The 18559-nt window shown below is 47.8% G+C and overlaps 1 protein-coding gene across 2 annotated transcripts in view; it reads left to right on the top strand.

Annotated features, from left to right (window-relative positions):
- Rab37 (RAB37, member RAS oncogene family) overlaps positions 1-18559 on the top strand; it is a 71017-nt gene that overhangs the window by 43701 nt on the left and 8757 nt on the right. For both annotated transcript variants that reach the window (XM_008831462.3, XM_008831464.3), the window contains exon 2: positions 9689-9799. In XM_008831462.3, coding sequence (XP_008829684.1) covers positions 9689-9799 — 111 coding nt within the window. The remainder of the gene's footprint in view (positions 1-9688; positions 9800-18559) is intronic.

The raw sequence follows: 18559 nt of genomic DNA, 5'->3' as shown, positions 1-18559 counted from the left end.
TAAATCTTTGGGGCTAGAGAGATGGCTCAGTGGTTAAGAGTGGTGAATGCTCTTGAAGACAACCAAAGTTCAGTCTTAGTTCCCAGCACTTCTATGACAGTGAGCAATGGTCCCTAACTCCAGTTCCAGAGGACCCTATACCCTCTTCTGGCCTCTATGGACACTGCAGACATGGTGCACTTACATATATAAATAAATAAACCACACACACAAAAAAAAACTTCTATAAGAAAGCATGGGCACCAGGTGTGGTGACGCACACCTTTAATCCCAGCACTCAGGAGACAGAAGCAGACGGATCTCTGTGAGATGGAGGTCAGCCTGGTCTACATAGCAAGCTCCAGGCAACTGACACCCCAGGGAGACTGTCTCAAAAACCAAAAAATAAGGGGGAGTGAGAATATAGTTCAGTGGAAGAGCTCCTTCCTAACATATATAAGGCCTTCAGTTTGATCTCCAGCAACACACACACACACACACACACACACACAAAGGGCCTTAAATAGTCAGACGTGTGATCTACTGACCCAGGGGCAAAGACAGCTTTGTTCTGAAAATATACCAGAAGCTCTTGTCCCAAGGCCTACCCCACCAGGTAAGATCCTTTGCATATGGACTTAGCCTAAATCCTCCAGAAAGAGCAAATATACCAGGGCTCCAATCCAAAGAAATGAGCTCACTGCTTGCAAATTCTACTCCCTTGCTCCCATACCCTACTCACTGTAACCATTCGTCCAAGGGAGAGAGAGGAAGCTGGGCCTTGTCTGTCTTTGCTCTCTTCATTCGGACACTGCGGCTCTCCCATGTCCCCTCCCACACCAGGATCCCAGCAAACCTTGGGGTGGAGCCACTTTGGGTAAGTGTCACTCACATCCTATGACACCTTGATTTCACAGTGCCCTCAAGCCCTAACCAGGCTAATCAGGAGCTAGGAGGTGTGAGGGAGGGTTATTTACACTGAAAACCACAGCAGTTGAAAAGCTCTGGCTTTTCCAGGATGTGGCCAGAGATGACCACTCACTTTACATGTCTCCAGACCATAAAGTAAAGCTAATGAGCTGGGGACAGGGCTCGGTAGCCCTCTGGTCCCCACTGCTCATCAAACAGATCTCTGCCCAGAGCATGGTACAGGTATATTGAGATATGGGGGTCCTCTGTACAGAGGGGGGTTGCTTTCAGGGGAGTGTCTGGGAATCAAGCAGGGAAGTCCTTGAAAAAACAAGTACACGTGCACCGAGGGTCTCTGAAAAACAACCTTCCTTTCTTGGGCAGAGATATCGAGGGATGAACAGAGTTGTCTGTCAAGAGCCTATGGTCAGACCCTCTGATCCCGATTCTCTCAGACTGGCCCAGCCAAGAAGGAAGACCACCCTTTGAATAGAGGACATGGACTTATCCAAGTGTCTGCGAGTGAAGGCAAGACTGCCCCTTAAGTAAGGGCCTCTGGGGAGTCAGAGAGTCAGACTATTGGGGGCCCTGCTGTATTGGAGGCCCAGCCCTGGCTTGGTCACTGACTTCTGCTTGATCAGTTACCTCCCAGGCTTCCACGTCCCCATCAATGAGACAGGGAGTTGAAGCCATTCCTGGTGGCATGCACCTATAATCCTAGCACTTAGAGGTAGAGGCAGCTTCAACTACATGGTTCCAAGCCCACTTGACTACACAAGACCCTGTCTCTAAAAAAAAAAAAAAATAGGTGTGGAGGAGGGGCAGACAATTGGATTCTCCCTGCCCTAAAGAACCATGTTTGCAAGTTCTTGCGTGCATACAAGTGTGCATGTACATATTGTATGTATTTATTGGGGGGGGGGAGCTGTGTATACACCAGTATATATTGTCTATATGCAATATGTATTGTGTTGTATGTCTTTGTGTATGTTTGAGTGCTGTGGTGCCTGTGTGTATGTGCATGTGCCATGTGCATGTGTGTTTGTGTACTAATGTCTCCATACGGTTCTTCTACTTCTAAGGACAGACATTTGCTCTCTTGACTCCTTTGGATGTGAAAACTGTTTGTTTCAGACAAGGAGTTAAAGACAGTTGTTAGCTGTCATGTGGGTGCTGGGAACCAAATCTGGGTCCTCTATAGGAGCAGCCAATGCTCTTACCTGCTGAGCCATCGCTCCAGTCCCATAACCTTTTTACAAAAAACTATACTACAAATTCTAAAAATCAAAGTCTAAACCAGATAGAGGGGCTGGAAAGGTGGCTCAGCAGTTAAGAGTGTCTACTGTTCTTCCAGAGGGTAAGCTCCTTCCCAGCACCCATACCAAGTGGCTCACAAGTACCTGTAACTCCAGTTCCAGGGAATCAACCCTCTTCTGGCCTCCACAAGTACTTATACTCATGTATACACACAAATGCACATGCATAAAAAAATAAACATAAATAGCAAGATGTGATGGTGCATGCCTTTAATCCCAGCACTTAGGAGGCAGAGGCAGGCAGATCTCTGTGAGTTCAAGGCCAGCCTGGTCTACATAATGAGTTTCAGGCCAGCTGGGGCTACAGGGCAACCCTGTCTCAAAAACAACAACAACAACAACAAAAAAAAAACCTCAACAAATTTCCATCACACACTCTATTATGCTGATGTCTGGCTGTAGTGCCTTGAGGGTCTGTGCACTCTGCTGTTTGGTGGAAATTCATCCAGGCATAGGGGATAGCAACCTTAAACTCATCTTGGTCCCATGGATTTGCAAACTAGAGATGAGCTTTCCAGAACCCACTTCTTCACAGGTAAGGTGCTCCTGTGGTGAAAGGCCTGGTTAGGTCAGGTCTCTCCCATTCTAGAACAGAAGTACTAAGAGCAGCGTTGCCAGTGGCTAGAGCTGTATCCAGCGCATAGTTGGTGCTCAATAAACAGACATAATGAGATGGAAGAATGAATGTTTTTGCTACATCATCCTTCTGCTTCTAGCCCTGAGATACTCTGGGTAAGTTCTAAGCATCAGCTGTATCTTGTTCTTTTACCAAGAAAGCCAGAAGAATTTGCATAGCTAACTCTGATAGTGTCAACAACTCTCTAAAAGGTTGCCAACGCCCACTCACAATAGGCATGAGTGCCTGCTGCCCAAACCCAAGCCAATATCAACCATTATCAAACTATCAAACTGCTCTACATTATTCTGTCTGTCAGGGTTCTCCGAGGGAGACTGTATGTATGTCAGCTTTTCATCATTCTGAGCAAAATGCCTGACAGAAATAACTGAAGGGAAGAAGGAGCTGCTTTGGCTCACGGTTTGAAGGGATTCCGCCAGTGGCTCCTTAACCCCGGGCCCTTGGGCAGAGCATCACGGTGGCAAGAACGAGGGGCAGAGGAGCCTGTTCACCATACAGCCAACAGGAAGAAGAGAATGGGGAGTACTGAGCTCGCTTGGCTTTCTTCTTCCCTTCCATTCCTCCAACCCATGAGACAGAGCTACCCACATTCAGAGTAAGTCTTCCCTCCTCGGTTAGTCCTCCCTGGAAACACCCTCACAGCACACCCAGAAGGGTGCTTTTCTAAGCCTCGGCATCTCAGTCCAGTCAAGTCAACAGTAAAAATCATGTGGAGATTCGTCCGAAGAATTGGCTGACATGATTGTGGAGTCTGCCTGCCGGGCGTGATGGCACATGCCTTTAATCCCAGCACTTGGGAGGCAGAGGCAGGCGGATCTCTGTGAGTTCAAGACCAGCCTGGTCCACATACTGACTCCAGGACAGCTGGGGCTATGAGGAGACCCTGTCTCAAAAAGACCAAAAAAAAAAAAAAAAAAGTTCAAAACAGACAGTGAAAGCCTTGGAAGCCTGAGCATTCTCAGGTGGGAACTGATGCTACAGGTGTTTGTTTGACAGTGTCTCACCACAAAGCCCCAGCTGGCCCCCAACTTAGAATCCTCCTGCCTCAGCCTCCTAAGGGCTGTTGCCAGAGATGTGTACCACCACACCTAGTCAAAGTCACTGTACTTTGAAGCAAAATTTCTTTTTCCTCTGGAAAACCAGCTTTGCTTTTAAAGTCTATCTTGGTTTGGGGAGGTCGTTTGTTTTTATAGACAGTCTCACTATGTATCCCTGGCTCGTCTAGAACTCACTATGTAGACCAGGCTGGCCTCAAACTCACAGCTGCCTCCCTCTCCTGAGTGCTAGGATTAAGACATGTACCACCATGATCAGCCTTAAAGTCTTTTACTTAATCAAGTGAGGCCCACCCAGATTATTGACGACTCCTTCACAGCCACCTCTAGGAGGACTTGATTAAAGAACTAGAGCCGAGGGCTGGAGAGATGGCTCAGCAGTTAAGAGCACTGGCTGCTTTTGCAGAAGACCCGGGTTCAATTCCCAACACCCACAGATGCTAACATCCATCTGTAACTCCAGTTCCAGGGGATCTGATGCCCTCTTCTGACCTCTGTGGGTGTTGCACGACATGGGTGCACCTACATACATGCAGGCAATACACTCATACACATAAAGTAAAAATAATAATAAAATATTTTTTAAAAAAGAACTGGAACTAGAACTCAGCTGAGTTGACATGTAAAACCACTCATGTACACACAGAAAATAGGCCTGCTCACATCCTTTGTTTTCCTATTGAGGTTTTCTTCTGAGAGATTTTTATGCAATGTGGGACATTAACTTTCTGTCTGTCATGTCCTACAAATGTTTTCCTATGTCATCTTTCATTCGACTTTGTTTCAAATGTCTTCCAACCACCAAGTTTGGGATTTCTTTTGTTGTTTGGTTCTGTTTGGTTTGGTTTGGTTGAGACAGAGTCTCATGTAGCCTAGGCTGGCCTTGAGATTGCTATGCAAGATGATCCTGAATGAGGATGGATCCTCCTGCCTCAACCTCCCAAGTGCTGGAAACACAGGAGTATACCACCATACCTAACTAGATGTGTTGATCGGTTTGTTTTGTTTGTTTTTTGTTATGTTGATGTTGTTGACACAAGTTCTTAAATATCCCAGACTGACCTTGAACTCATTACACAGACAACGATAACTTTGAACTCCTGATCTTCCTGCCTCCACCTCCAAAGTGCTGGGATTACAGATGCGAGCCTGCTCCTGGTTCATGTGGTGCCAGGGATCGAACCCAGGGCTTTGTGCATACTTGGCAAGCCTTCTACCATGGAGCTGCAGCCCCAACCCCAGAAAAATTGATCTTAGGACATTGAATTTTCTGCCAGGCAGGAGTGGTGGTGCACATCTTTAATCCTAGCACTCAGGATGCAGAGGCAGGTGGATCTCTATGAGATTAAGGCCAGCCTGGTCTACATAGGAATCTCAGGCTAGCCATGGCTACGGGGAGACCCTGTCTCAAAAAGACAAAAAATATCATTCGGAACCACTTTCACCCATTTGCAGACGTTCCTAAATATTGTCCCTGAATGATGGTGGCCTATCCAGGAGAGCAGCCAGCTGGTCATTAGCCCAGGTCCCATGGAGAGGCTTCCTGTGAGGTTCCTACCTTAAGCAAGGGTCAATCTCACAAGAATTTTGCATCTTCTGCAAAAAGTCTATTGTCCCTTTTGATCCTGGGGATGCCTCTTAACACCACATGTCAGGAGAAAGTAGCCATTGATCAAAAGAACTTGGGTGCCCTTTGCCACACAAATACCAGAGAAATCCATCTGGTTCCTCATTTTGTTTTCACTTCCAGCAAGCCGTTGGCCAAATGTGACGCTCAAGTGTAGTAACAAGTGCCTGACACTCAGTCTCTCTCTCTCCCTCTCTCTCTCATGCTTTAGTGTTCTCGCTCTCTCTCTCTTGCTTTAGTGTTCTCTCTCTCTCTCTCTCTCTCTCTCACCTTTCTTCTGTGACCTTTCTCTCAGACACTATCTTTAACTGCCCTCTGGCACATGTGGTCTTGTTTTAAACTACTTCGAATTCCCTTTGGAAACAGAAGAGGCGCACAGACATAAATAAAGTGACTTAAGGAAAGCAACACAACCAAGTGTGGTGGTACACCTGTAACTTCAGCTCTTGGAAGGCAGGCAGGAGGATCGGAAGTTCAAGATTATCTTTGGCTTACATAGCGAATTCTAGCCCAGCCTGGGCTATTTGAGACCCCTTCTTGGAGGAGGAGGAAGAGGAGGAGGAGAAGGAGAGGAGGAAGAAGAGGAGGAGGAGGAAGAAGAGGAGGAGGAGAAAGAGGAGGAAGAGGAGGAGGAAGAGGAAGAGGAGAGAGCTATTTGAGACCCCTTCTTGGAGGAGGAGGAAGAGGAGGAGGAGAAGGAGAGGAGGAAGAAGAGGAGGAGGAGGAAGAAGAGGAGGAGGAGAAAGAGGAGGAAGAGGAGGAGGAAGAGGAGGGGAGGAGGAGGAGGAGGAGGAGGAGGAAGAGGAAGAGGAGGAAATGCAGACCACAGGCACAGTTGACACAATGGTTTTGATCAGAACCAGTATTTGTTAACTTTTTCATTATTCATCATTATTGTATGTATATGTACTTGATGCATGTGTATGAGTGCAGGCACACACACACAGTGGTGCATGTGTGGCAGTCAGAGGACAACTTTTGGGAGTCAGTTCTCTCCTTCCACATTTACATAGGTTCCAGGGATCCAAGTCATGTCATCAGGCTTACAAAGCCCACTGAACCATCTTGCTGGTCCAGATTCCTTAACTTTTAATTAATTTTTTTTTCATAAATGCTCAAGATGAGAGAAATCACAGTGAAAACTTTGAACAATGGGGCCAGAAAGATGGCTCAGCTAGTAAAGGTGTCTGCCACCAAACCTGAAAACCTGAGTTCAATTCCTGGGACCCACAGTGAAAGGAAAGAACTGATTCCTGCAAATTTTTCTCTGACCCCCTCCCCCATACACTACCATGGCATGTACAGGTAGACACACATGTGCACACATACACACAAATAATAATTTCTTTTTAATTTGAACAGTAGACATATCTAAGGAAGATCCTGGATTTAAGGAAAAATAATCAACAATGCTTATAAGTTGACCACCTCAGAACTATCTTTGGTGGCCCAGATTTAAAGAAAAACAACAGTAACAAAAAAAATCTCTTGATAATCAAGCACGATTGGCACATGCCTGCTAGCACTCAGGAGGCAGAAGCAAGAGGACCTCTGACAGTTTAAGACCAGCCTGGTCTATATAGTAAGCTCCAGGCTGGCCAGAGACACTAAAAAACTAAAAGTAAAAATAAAGTTAAAAAGTCTTGGTATCAGCCGGGCGTGGTGGTGCACGCCTGTAGTCCCAGCACTCGGGAGGCAGAGGCAGGCAGATCTCTGTGAGTTCAAGGCCAACCTGGTCTACATAGTGAGTTCCAGGACAGCTAGGGCTACAGGGAGACCCTGTCTCAAAAAGACCAAAAAAAAGAAAAGTTTTAATATCATTGTCAATAGATTCTTTTTATTTTTTTTATTTTATGTGTGTGAGTGTTTTGCCTGCATGTATGTAAATGTACCACATGTGTGCAATGCTCAGTGGTCAGAAGAAAGCATTGGATCCCCTGGAACTGGAGTTATGGATGATTGTCAGCTGCCATGTGGGTGCTGGGAACTGAACCCATGTGAACCCACATCCTCTGCAAGAGCAGCCAGTGCTCTTAATGCTGAGCCATCACTCCAGCCCCACCAATAGGTTCTTTTTTGGGGGGGTGAGACAGGGTCTCCCTATAGCCCCAGCTGTCCTGGAACTCACTGTGTAGACCAGGCTGGCCTTGAACTCACAGAAATCTGCCTGCCTCTGCCTCCCAAGTGCTGGGATTAAAGGTGTGCACCACCACGCCCAGCTTCCAAGAGGTTCTTAATGCAACTAAAACCACCAGATGAGAGCAGCTTTCCAAGCCAGAGTTTAGCTGCATCTGAAGCACTGAACCCCGAGGGCATTGCTGGACACGTCCCTACTTAGTCAGCACTGGTCCCAAGACAGGACTGTTGGTGATGTTAGGAGAGGAAAGGATGCAAGTTCTTCATCCTGAAAAGGGAGAAAGGACACGAAAGCAAAGGTTTGACCCTGTCTCGGGAAGTGAACTGGGTGGACATGCATGCTCTTACTCCCATCTCTGGCATAGTCTCTCTAGGAAGTGCTTCTTAAACCTCACCAGATGTGAGATGCAAATTGATAAAGCCACTGTTCATAACCAACAAAGGGTGCACTTTAACCCAGGAGGAAATTAAAGCCCAGTTTCATTTGGGAGGTGGGGGCTGAGGAACCATAGTCAGGGGAAGTCCAAAGTCAACACCATGGAGAATTTCATGTTCAACTTGCTCTAATACTGATTCCCTTCCGTGCCAGTCAGAGCCCAACAGTGGCTGGGACCCATGAGCCTGACCCCAAGAGGCCCTGGGTGTCTTTCTGCCTTGTGTCTTGGGAGTCTAGATAAAGTTTGCCTCTCCTAAGCCTTCCAATGACCTTCAGGGCTTATCTTTGGAAAACCAACACTGTCTATCTTGAAAGCAAGGCCTGTACCTATTCGTCTATCCATTCTTTCTCCACCAACAGCCTCGTGGGCACGGCCTCGGGGTTCATGGATAGGTCTTTTCTGTGGCTTATGATTTTTTAAAAAATATTTCATTTGTTTCCAGGCTAATTCTCGCCCCTGTTTCCTCCCAGTACAGACCTCCCATGGGAGAGTGACCTTTGTCCTGTTTCCTAAAATCTACTTCTCTCTTGCTGTCACAGCTTTGTTCCAGGCCCAACTGTGAACTAGTCCCAAGACTCACCCCAGGCATCCTGGTCTTGCTTTATTCTATGAATGGTCTTTGGGGATTAGAACTCATGGGAGATCCATGAACCATGAGCATCATGTTAGGTCTGGTTTCTGAGGAGCAGACACTAAAAGGAAATTAATTGTGCAAGGATGTTATGAAGGAAAATACCTATAAGACACATGAGGAAGGAGCCAGGGAGGCAAGAGAAGCAGCAGACTGTGGCACGGGTCAGATTCCCACAGGAACTGATCTTCAAGCTGAAGCCAGCTGTTGGGAATGTAGTGTCCCCCAGAAACAGGCCAGATGTGGTGTCCCTGCCATGCTCCGCCTTTGCCTGGGAATTCCACGTGGTTTCAGTGCAGACAGCCACTGGGCTTCAGAACAGAGTAGCAGGGATCCCAGGTGAGCCATGAGGGTGGAGGTCCACGAGGCACATTCTCATCCTTACCTCAGACATTCATGAACTTGGGTTGGAATAGGTATCATCTGCACCTTTATGCCTTTTTCAGTGACTTCAATAGAAAATCAAAAGGGATGTGGGAGTAAGGGGGTGGGGGATGTACACATGAACATGAATATGGTAGGGGAGTCCATGCCACAGCGCACACATGGATGTCAGAGGACAACTTGCTGTTCTCTCTTTCCACTCTGTAGATCCCAGGGATTGAACTCTGGTCATCAGACTTGGCAGCAGGTATCACCTGCTGAGTCCTCTTGTCAGCCCTGTCTCTGTTTTATATTAGTATCTGTGTTTGTGTCTGGATGTCTGTGTATGTGTGTCTATGTCTGCATATCTCTGTGTACTATAATGGTATGTGTGTGTTATATTTGTGTACTATGTATATGTGTCTGAGTGTGGATGTCTCTGTGTGTGTATGTGTGTACACGTGTATGTGTGCGTATATGTGTGTGTGTGTGTGTGTGTGCTGTATGTTCAGAAAAAAATCATCTCTTGCAGTCACAAACACATCTCAGAGTCCTAATCCCTTGGAGCCCTCACCCTGACTCTGTTGCTGCCTTTCAGACCATCCTGGTAGGCGACAGTGGCGTTGGAAAGACATCTCTGCTGGTTCAGTTTGACCAGGGCAAGTTCATCCCAGGCTCCTTCTCAGCCACTGTGGGCATCGGATTCACAGTAAGCACTTGCTGGCACTGCCAGCTGTGGGGCCCCTGTGTGTATGTCAGGGAGCCAGCTGGAAACAGGTGGGCACTGATGTGGGACCATTAGAGGAAACTGAATAAGAAGACTATTTCCCAAGGTGCAGGTAAGATGCTGGTGACCAGGAGGAGTGAGGGCATATCTTTAGGTGATGTAGAGACTCCATTCCACCTTGAGACTAAACACAAACAAAACTTGGCAACAAAGAGGGATGCCGGGCAAGCCATCAGCAGGAACTGTGTGGCCTTTACTGGAGGGACACGGGAGCCATGGGAAGCCCCCAGGATGTGGTCATGGGAACAATTCTCCCTATCCCATTGGCTTTTCTCCTGCTCTCTGTGTCCTCGAGGACTCCCATGGATAGAAGCAGAAAGTAAAGGTTATCTGGGTATAGATGCTGAGGTCAGCCCCCTGGCCATGAAAAATCTGGAAGGTCAAAGAAACAAACTGGCAGCACAGCACATGTAAATTTAGCATGGCCACGTGAGACTGAAGTCTGGGGTGGTTTTTAGTCCTCAGTCTCTCCCTAGGCACAGCGCCCATGGAGGGCAGCTCTGACTAGGAAGTGTGGTCAAGCCCCTCTCCCCACAGCCCTCTGCAGCCCAGAAGGCCTGTTGCACCATGCATCCTCACCTCACTGACTCCCCATGCCTGCAGATGCTCTCCAAGCCCCTTTGAATTCCAGGACCTTCAAGTGGTTTTGCTCTTTTTTCATACTGTTGGGTCTCCAGAACCCCAGTGTCCCAGAGACTGGGAAGAGCAGATGTCATTTCTTAGTGTGGGTATTGGAGAGCCTCTGGGGCAAATCAGAGCACAGGGCGTATCTTAGGTCACACCTGAGGCTGGACACATCATGCCACTGTTGGGGAAAAAGAGGAAGAAACCCAGAAATGGGCTTTTCCCATGGTTAGAGTGAGGAAGGAAGGATCCAGGTGGATTTGGCTGGACATGGCTACAGGGGACTGTCCAGGAGGTGAGTGAGAAGGGAAAGCTGGCCAACCTATGTACCAGGAACTAGAATCTGCCCTGAAACAGCAGCATCCAAGGGCTTCCAAGCTTGGGACCTGGGAGAGAAGGTTGATCAAGTTAGGGCTGAGTTCCAGGAGGCCATGGCTGCCCTGGCAATCCCTAAAATTGGACTAGGCTGTCTGAAAGTGAATTGAATGCTCTTGTGCCAGGGGTCACCTGCTCCAGTTAATGCCAGTCTTTCCTCACAGCCAGACCCACATCTCTTCATCCATCCTTGTACCTGTCTAGGAGAGCAGAGAGGAGGTGAATATGGATGTGGGTCTGCAAATTCTGATGCAGGGCTGGAGAGATGGTTCAGTGGTTAAGTGTACTTGTTGCTCTTCCAGAGGACCCAAGTTTAGTTCCCAACACCCACATCAAGTAGCCAACAAGTGCCTATAACTCCAGGTCCAGGGAATCCAATGCCCTCCTCTGACTTCTGAGGGCACTGACATGCATAGACACATAAATAAAAATACAATAAAATCTTTTTTTTTCTTTTTGGTCTTTTTGAGACAGGGTCTCCCTGTAGCCCTAGATGGCCTGGAACTTGCTATGCAGAGCAGGCTGGCCTCAAACTCACAGAACTCTGCCTGCCTCTGCCTCCCAAGTGCTGGAATTAAAGGTGAATACCACCATGCTGGGCTATAAAATAAAATCATTTAAAAACAAATTCTGCTCAATCCCAGCACTTGGGAGGCAGAAGCAGGCAGATCTCTGTGAGTTCCAGGCTATCTTGGTCTACATATTGAGTTCCAGGCCATCTGGGGCTACCAGCTGGAGACCCTGTCTCGAAAAGACCAAACAAACAAACAAGCAAATGCTGATGCATACAAGCCACAGGGGTGAGATCTCTGAATTTTGCTATTAGCTTATCAAGAAAAGTAAGGCAAGTCTGCCATGAGAAAAAAAAAAAGGGTATTTAGTCAGACTGAGAAGCTCAAGCAGCCCCAGCCAGGACAAGGAGGGTCTCCTGCTGACCTTGGGATGGGTCTTCTAGACCCAGGTCCGAAGGCTATAATTAGCCCAGGTCAGCATCCCAACGGTTGGCAGCTTTTACTGAATAAAGCCTGAACCTGGGAAAACTTGGGTTAAGGGCATGACCTTGGACCACAAGCAAGTACAACCATGCTCCACAGCTGGACCTCAGCCCCAAGAAAATGCCCACCAGTGATGGCAAGCAGGACAACCACACGTGACAGCAACCACACTGAGGAAGAATGGCCAGGCCCACCCAGCCACAGCTCTGATTGCATCAATGTCTGTTCCTCTGTCTTCCTTCTTACATCTCTGCCCAGTGCTAGGGACCCCTCACTCCTTTCCGGTCCATCTTCCTGCCCCAAAATAACTGGATCTTCACACAGTAGCCCCCCACATCCTGCTGGGCGAGGATGCTGAAGGACATTGGGCATCCTTCAGCTATCACTGGTCCCAAGAGAGAAAGCCTCTAAGATCCTTGCTTATTCACCTGTCATTCACAGAGAGATTTTTTTTTTTAATTTTTGAGTATTTCATGCAGAACATCTTAATCATCTTTATACCACCCCCGCTTCCAGATTGGTCCCCTCCTATAGCTCCCCCACTGGAATTCATACATTCTGTCATTTGTTTTGTTTTTTGGTTTTTGGGTTTTGGGTGGGGGTTTTTGTTTTGTTTTGTTTTGTTTTGGCGGTGGGGGAGGTGGTTTTGGTCTTTTTGAAGCAAGGTCTCTCTGTAGCCCCAGCTGTCGTGGAACTCACTATGTAGACCAGGCTGGCCTTGAACTCACAGAGATCCGCCTGCCTCTGCCTCCCAAGTGCTGGGACTACAGGTGTGCACCACCATGCCCAGCTCATTCTGTCATTTGTATTAAGGCCTATCATGTCAAGTTAGTGTCCCCAGGCATCCCTCAATGCAAGCTCATCCACTGAGGTCTAGTCAGCCGTCCATCTAGAGTTTCTCTCTTTAAGATCAGCTCTTCCTCACCCAGCAGTAATCAGCTATCAATAATTCTTCGACTAAGATTGGGCCCTGCTGTTCATTTCCACAGTTCTATGATGGATTTTTGTCTGCTTGAGTTTCTATGAATCTTGTGCATGCCAACACCATTGCTGTAGTTTCATATGAGAAGGGTCCCAGGAGCTTGTAGGACTCTAGTTACATATGGTCATGCACCTCCTCTGTGGCTCTTACAATCTTTCTGCCCCCTCTTCTAAAATGGTTCCTGATCCCTGGGTGGGTGGATTTTAGTATAGAGTCCTGTCCAAGGACCCACACTCTGTACTTATTCTCTATGATTTGACCATTTGTGGCCTTTTGTGTTCCTGGCCCTCTGTTGCATGGGGAGCTTCGTATGAGAATTTAAAGACGCATTGGTGTTCTCTTCATCCCTTGTTCTATGTTCCACGAGCCTTACGTATAGAGGTTGCATCATAGATGTGCTACTTAGGTTTGGGCAATTCACAGACAGTCTCTGTGTGTGACCAGTTGTGGAACTCTGTAATAATCTCTGTCTGTTGAAAAAGAAGATTCTTTGATGGATGGTGACTGGGATACTTGTCTATAAATTTAAGGGTCCATATTTTACACAAAGTAAGAAATTACATTTGTCTAGGGACATGACAGTCTTGGGGTTTTCTCTAAGAACTATGACCTCTCCAGTTATGTGTATTTGGCTAGGTTTACTGTACCACACATGAGTTGCCTTCCATTGAGTGGGTTTTAAGTCACAGAGAGATTTTTTAAATAGTACAAGGGGCAATTTGCAAGTGCCCTGGGCCTGGGCCTGGGCCTAGCTGTTGCTTGGACTCCTGAGTGATATTAACTGAAGTAGAAGGGGCCACCAAGCTCCCAATGACCCTGATCAGGAGGCTGGGTGAAGCCTCAGCATCAGGGGAGGGAAAGGATGCAGAAGGAGCTTAGATGACTACTTGAGACTTGTCACAAAGGACATTTTAGGTCCGTTACCTGCTTGCTATGAAGCCAAAGCTCTCAAAGCCTGGCATTCCCCACATCCCCCATCACCAGCTCTGTCACATTGGCCACAGAGTCCTGTCGATAGGTTCCCTGAACAAATAGAATTCACATATGGATTAGTCAGACTTTTCACCTTCTCTACTATCCTGGTTCAAAACCCTTGGTTTGGTTTTAACCATGCTAATCTTTCAGAAACCATGCCTTCCTTGGCCCCAATTTCACACTGCAAGTTTTTTAAAACTGCTCATTTTTTTGCTCCTACTTCTCACTATAAACCTGGCTATAAACTTATAGCCACAGCCTGAATACTGAACTTTCTCCACTAAATTAATTAGTCCCCTACTTTTAAACTCAGTCCCCACGAAGTCTGAGGACACAGGCAAAACACAGACAAGTACTTTGTCAGAATATAACGTGAGTGCCCTTTGGTCCATTCCCCAATAGAATCCTTGCTCCCATCTGAAACCTCATGAACACCTTTATTATTCATATTTATATCAGTGTTTTGGTCTACGCTTTCACTGTAAGCTCAGTTTACATCACTCTAGGCCTTTGCTAGCCCACATGTCCAATTCCTCCTACAAACCAGTTCCAAAGTCTAAGAACCTCATGGTCAGGTTTACTCACAGCAACATCCCCACTCCTGGCACCAATTTTCTGTATGAGATTTTTCATTACTGTGACAAAATACCTGTTATAAACAACTTGAAGACAGATTTATTTGGACTCACATTTTCAGAAGTTCAGTCGTAGTTCTTGGTTCTATTGATTCTGGGCTTTGGATAAGGCAGAGCATCATGACATCAGAATCATATGGTGGAGGCTGCTCACCTCATAGCAGACAGGAAGTAGTGAGAGGAAGAGATCTGGGAGTGAGTACAACTTTTAAAAATATTTTACTTGCTATTCTCTTTACTTTTTATGTGTAGGAGTGCCTGCATGTGCATCTATGTTGTGCAATGTCGGCAGAGGTCAGAAGAGGGCATCAGACCCCTGAAACTGGAGTTAGGATGGTTGTTAGTCACCATGTGGGTGCTGGGAATTAAATCCTAGTCCTCTGCAAGAGCAGCCAGTGCTCTTAACCACTGAAGCATCTCTTCAGCCCCCTGGAGGTTTGTACATCCTAAAGGAGTGTTGAGAACCACTGGCTAACAACCATCTGTGGCTCCAGTTCCAGAAAATGCAACACCCTCTTCTGTCCTCCATGGGTACTGCATGACATGGGTGCACTTACATACATGCAGGCATAACACTTATACACATAAATTTTTAATATATTTCATTATTTTTATGTGTATGAGTATAATGCCTGCATGTATGTGAATGCACCCATGTCATGCAATGCCAAGGAGGTCAGAAGAGGGCATCAAATTCCCCTGGAACTGGAGTTAAGGACGGTTCATAGCTGCCATGTGGGTGCTGGGAATCGAACCCAGGTCCTCTACAAGAGCAGTGGACCTCTTAATCGCTGAGCCATCTCTCCAGCTCCATACACATAATTTTTTTAAAAAACTACTACTACTAATAATAATAAAAACCCTTTGGGAGGCTGCTTCCATAGGATCAGGATAGGGACACAGAGTCTGCATTTTCACATGGCCTGGGGACTGTGCTGCAGGTAGTCCATGTGCCACAGTTTACAAAACCTGAGTGCAGGCTTTGTTGCCAGCCTCTGCCCTGCTCTCCCCTTCATGTCGGGATCTACAGTCACTGAGTTTTGCGGTTCCCAGCCATGGGGCTGTCTTTAGTCCATCTGAATGTCTGAGAGGCCTCTCTGCATAGCCCTGGTTGTACATCAGAGCATTCCTCTGAACAAGCATGTGGGGTGCCTTTACCACCCACCCCTCCTCTATCAGGAAAGTTTTGTGAGTTTATGGGCTGTGGCCTGCAACACAGGGGGCAGGGGTGTCTGATCAGAGAGTAATGAGGTATGTGTCCTCATGTCACATCTAGAGGGCATTAGAGGGGTTGGGTATTAAATTCAGGGTTGATTAGAGCACGTGGGGTCAATTTGAGACACACACGGGCAATGACATGTCATGTATGTTCATGGTGTAATTTGAACTTGTCTGTAATTGCCATCTGGTGACAGCTATGTGTCTGTCTTAGGTGAAGTGAGGTTTTTAGGGGTTGTGGAAGACATTGCATGCATGTGCTAGGACAAGATGGGTGTTGTGATATGTTACATGATACATAACATGAAGCGTATATCTGTGGTATGAAGCGTACGTGTTTGAGGGATGATGTGAGATGCATATGTGTAATATGTCTGTGTTGTCAGGGGTGAGTGTGTCTGTGGTATGATATGAGGTGAGTGTGGCCATGGGAGAGAGACACAGGCTGCCAGGGCAAAACAGAGTGGAGGTCAGAAGGCCTGGGTGTTGTGTTCTAGATCAACCCTCTCCTGAAGGCCACATCTAGTGAGCCCCTGCCCTTTAGGGAGCTCCTCTTCGACACAGCCTCACTCTGAAGGCCCCTGAGCCCCTGTAGCTTCTCATCACTTAGGATTGCCCTTGAACTCACCACAGAACATTATAGTATCCCAAGGGACAATGCACAGCCCAGCCCATTCACATGGCACCGCCTGCATGCTGCATACCCACAGGGTCTCATAAGCATCGCCCAGAAAAACAGCCTCTCACCAATCCTATTGGCCCACCCCGACTCCAGCACAGCAATGCAGCAAGAGTGCTTTCATCTCTATTTCTGGAGGTTCCCGCTGACACCCACTCTTCTCCATTCCAAATTTACCACAGGATAAAAAGGGTCTAACCTGTAACCTACTTCCTCCACCTAAGCCCCACCTCCTCAAATTTCCAGCACCTCCCAAAATAATGTGGAGCCATTAAGGTTGGAAGCTGTTAAGGCTGGAAGTCCAAAATCAACGTGTCAGCAGACCGTGCTCTCTCTGCAGGCTCGGGGTAGAATTTTTCCTGCCTCTTCCCAGTTTCTCACCCTTGGTGTTTCTTGGCTTAGATTCCTGGAGCCATTAGGCTCCAGTCTCTGCCTGTCTTCACAAGGCTGTCTTCTCGCTGTGTGCCTCTTATAACTGTGTGACTCTCTTATAACTCCAGTCATACTTTTGGGTTAGGGGCTTGTTTGAGTTACCTTTCCTGTTACTGTGTTAAAATACTTTAACAAAAGCAACTTCAGGAAGGAAAGGGTTTTTAGGCTCACAGTTGGAGGTTATTTGTGGTCCATCAATGCTGGGGGCGGGGGAGGGGGGCAGTCACAGCAGCAGAAGCTTGAAGGAGGCCTGGTCACATTGCATCTGTAGACCAGCCAGAGAGATGAACACTCTTGCTCAGCTTGCTCCCTCCCTTCTGTACATAAAAAGCAGGACTAGGAAGGGATGGTACCAGCCTCCTTTAAGGGGGTCCTCCCACCCCAATTTACCTAATCATGGTAATCCCTCACAGGCATAGCCAGAGGCTCATTTCCAGGTGATTCTGGATCCTGTTAAATTGCTAATGGATATTAATCACCACAGAGTCCCTATTCCAGGATGACCTTATTGTGATTGAAGACACCTGCAAGGTCCCTCTTTCTAAGGAAGGTCACATTCTGGGGTGCCGGTGCCTAGGGCTTCAGCATATCCTGGGAGACACAATGCAGCCCATAATAGCAGTTTCCAGTGGAAGGTGAGCAAAGGAGCAAGTCACTTCCCCTCCCTGACTCCCACTTCAACAAAGTCACCTCTGTCCCTGCTCTGTGCTCTTCTTCTCAACTGCCAGAAAATAGCTCCAGCTAATGCTGAAAACTCCAGGCTACTGTGGACCCAGCTAGTGCCCAGAAGGTTTGCAGTCACCCAGAAGCCAGGCCTGCCCCTTGCCCCTCACTCCCTACCCCTATACCTGTAGGGCCAGCTCCCTACACCCTTCACAGTCCCTTTGTAATGTACCCAGACTGTTCCCTTGTATAGAATGCTGAAATGGGTCGGGGGTACTGACATATTGGCCCACACCATAAGCCCCTGAGCTCTGCTCTGGACAACCCCAGACTCTCCCCATGTTCTGTCATCGATTCCTGCAATGTTCCTGGAATATTCTGGACACTGCTTTTTGACCCACTTCATAAATGTGGCACCCATTTGGAGACTGGGTGAAGTACCCACCTGAATAAGTCTGGCCCTGCCTTCTGAAGACCCCTTAGAAAGCTGGAGCGCAAAAGCCCACCTGGGAAAGCGTTCCCATGATGGGACATTTGGGGCGTACCTCAACAAATCAGAAAAATGAACGCTGATAGACCGTAAAGGGTCAGTGTTCGCACCAGCCAGAAGTCCCCAAACACCACAGCGCCAATACGCTCCAAGGTGAACAAAAACAGATTCTGATGACTCCGAGATGGAATGCATTAGCAAAAGCAAAACTGCTGGGGCACCATTCTCAGGTCAAAAGGCCCAGGTGTGTCCCCAGCCTCCTGCCAGCAGCTAAGAGCGGGCAGCCCTCGGGCGCCCCCTGCTGGCCGCGCTGCACAGCGGCAACAAGAACGCCCGCGCAGGTCGGTGGGCACAGAAGAGGCCACCCCTCAGCTTAGCTGCGTCTCGGGGTCAGCTGCCTCAAGGGCAACCTAACCCGGCCGCTGTGACCTTCAGAGACCGATCCTGCAGCTGGACGTAGCCCAAGCTGTAAGAGCATTAAACCGGGCCAACGTGGCTCAGGGGGCTGCCAGCTCCTGGCACCCTTGCACACCCGCTGCTTGCTGTCTGGAGTCGTCGAGGGGACGGTAGGATGGAGGGAGGAGCCTGTCAGGGTCCAGGCGGGTTGGTGGACT

Source organism: Nannospalax galili, unplaced genomic scaffold (genome assembly GCF_000622305.1).
Source record: "Nannospalax galili isolate Female #2095 unplaced genomic scaffold, S.galili_v1.0 scaffold634, whole genome shotgun sequence".
NCBI classification, from domain to species: domain Eukaryota; kingdom Metazoa; phylum Chordata; class Mammalia; order Rodentia; family Spalacidae; genus Nannospalax; species Nannospalax galili.
The sequence above is the reverse complement of the archived record's forward strand: the minus strand, read 5'-3'. Positions and strand labels throughout refer to the sequence as shown.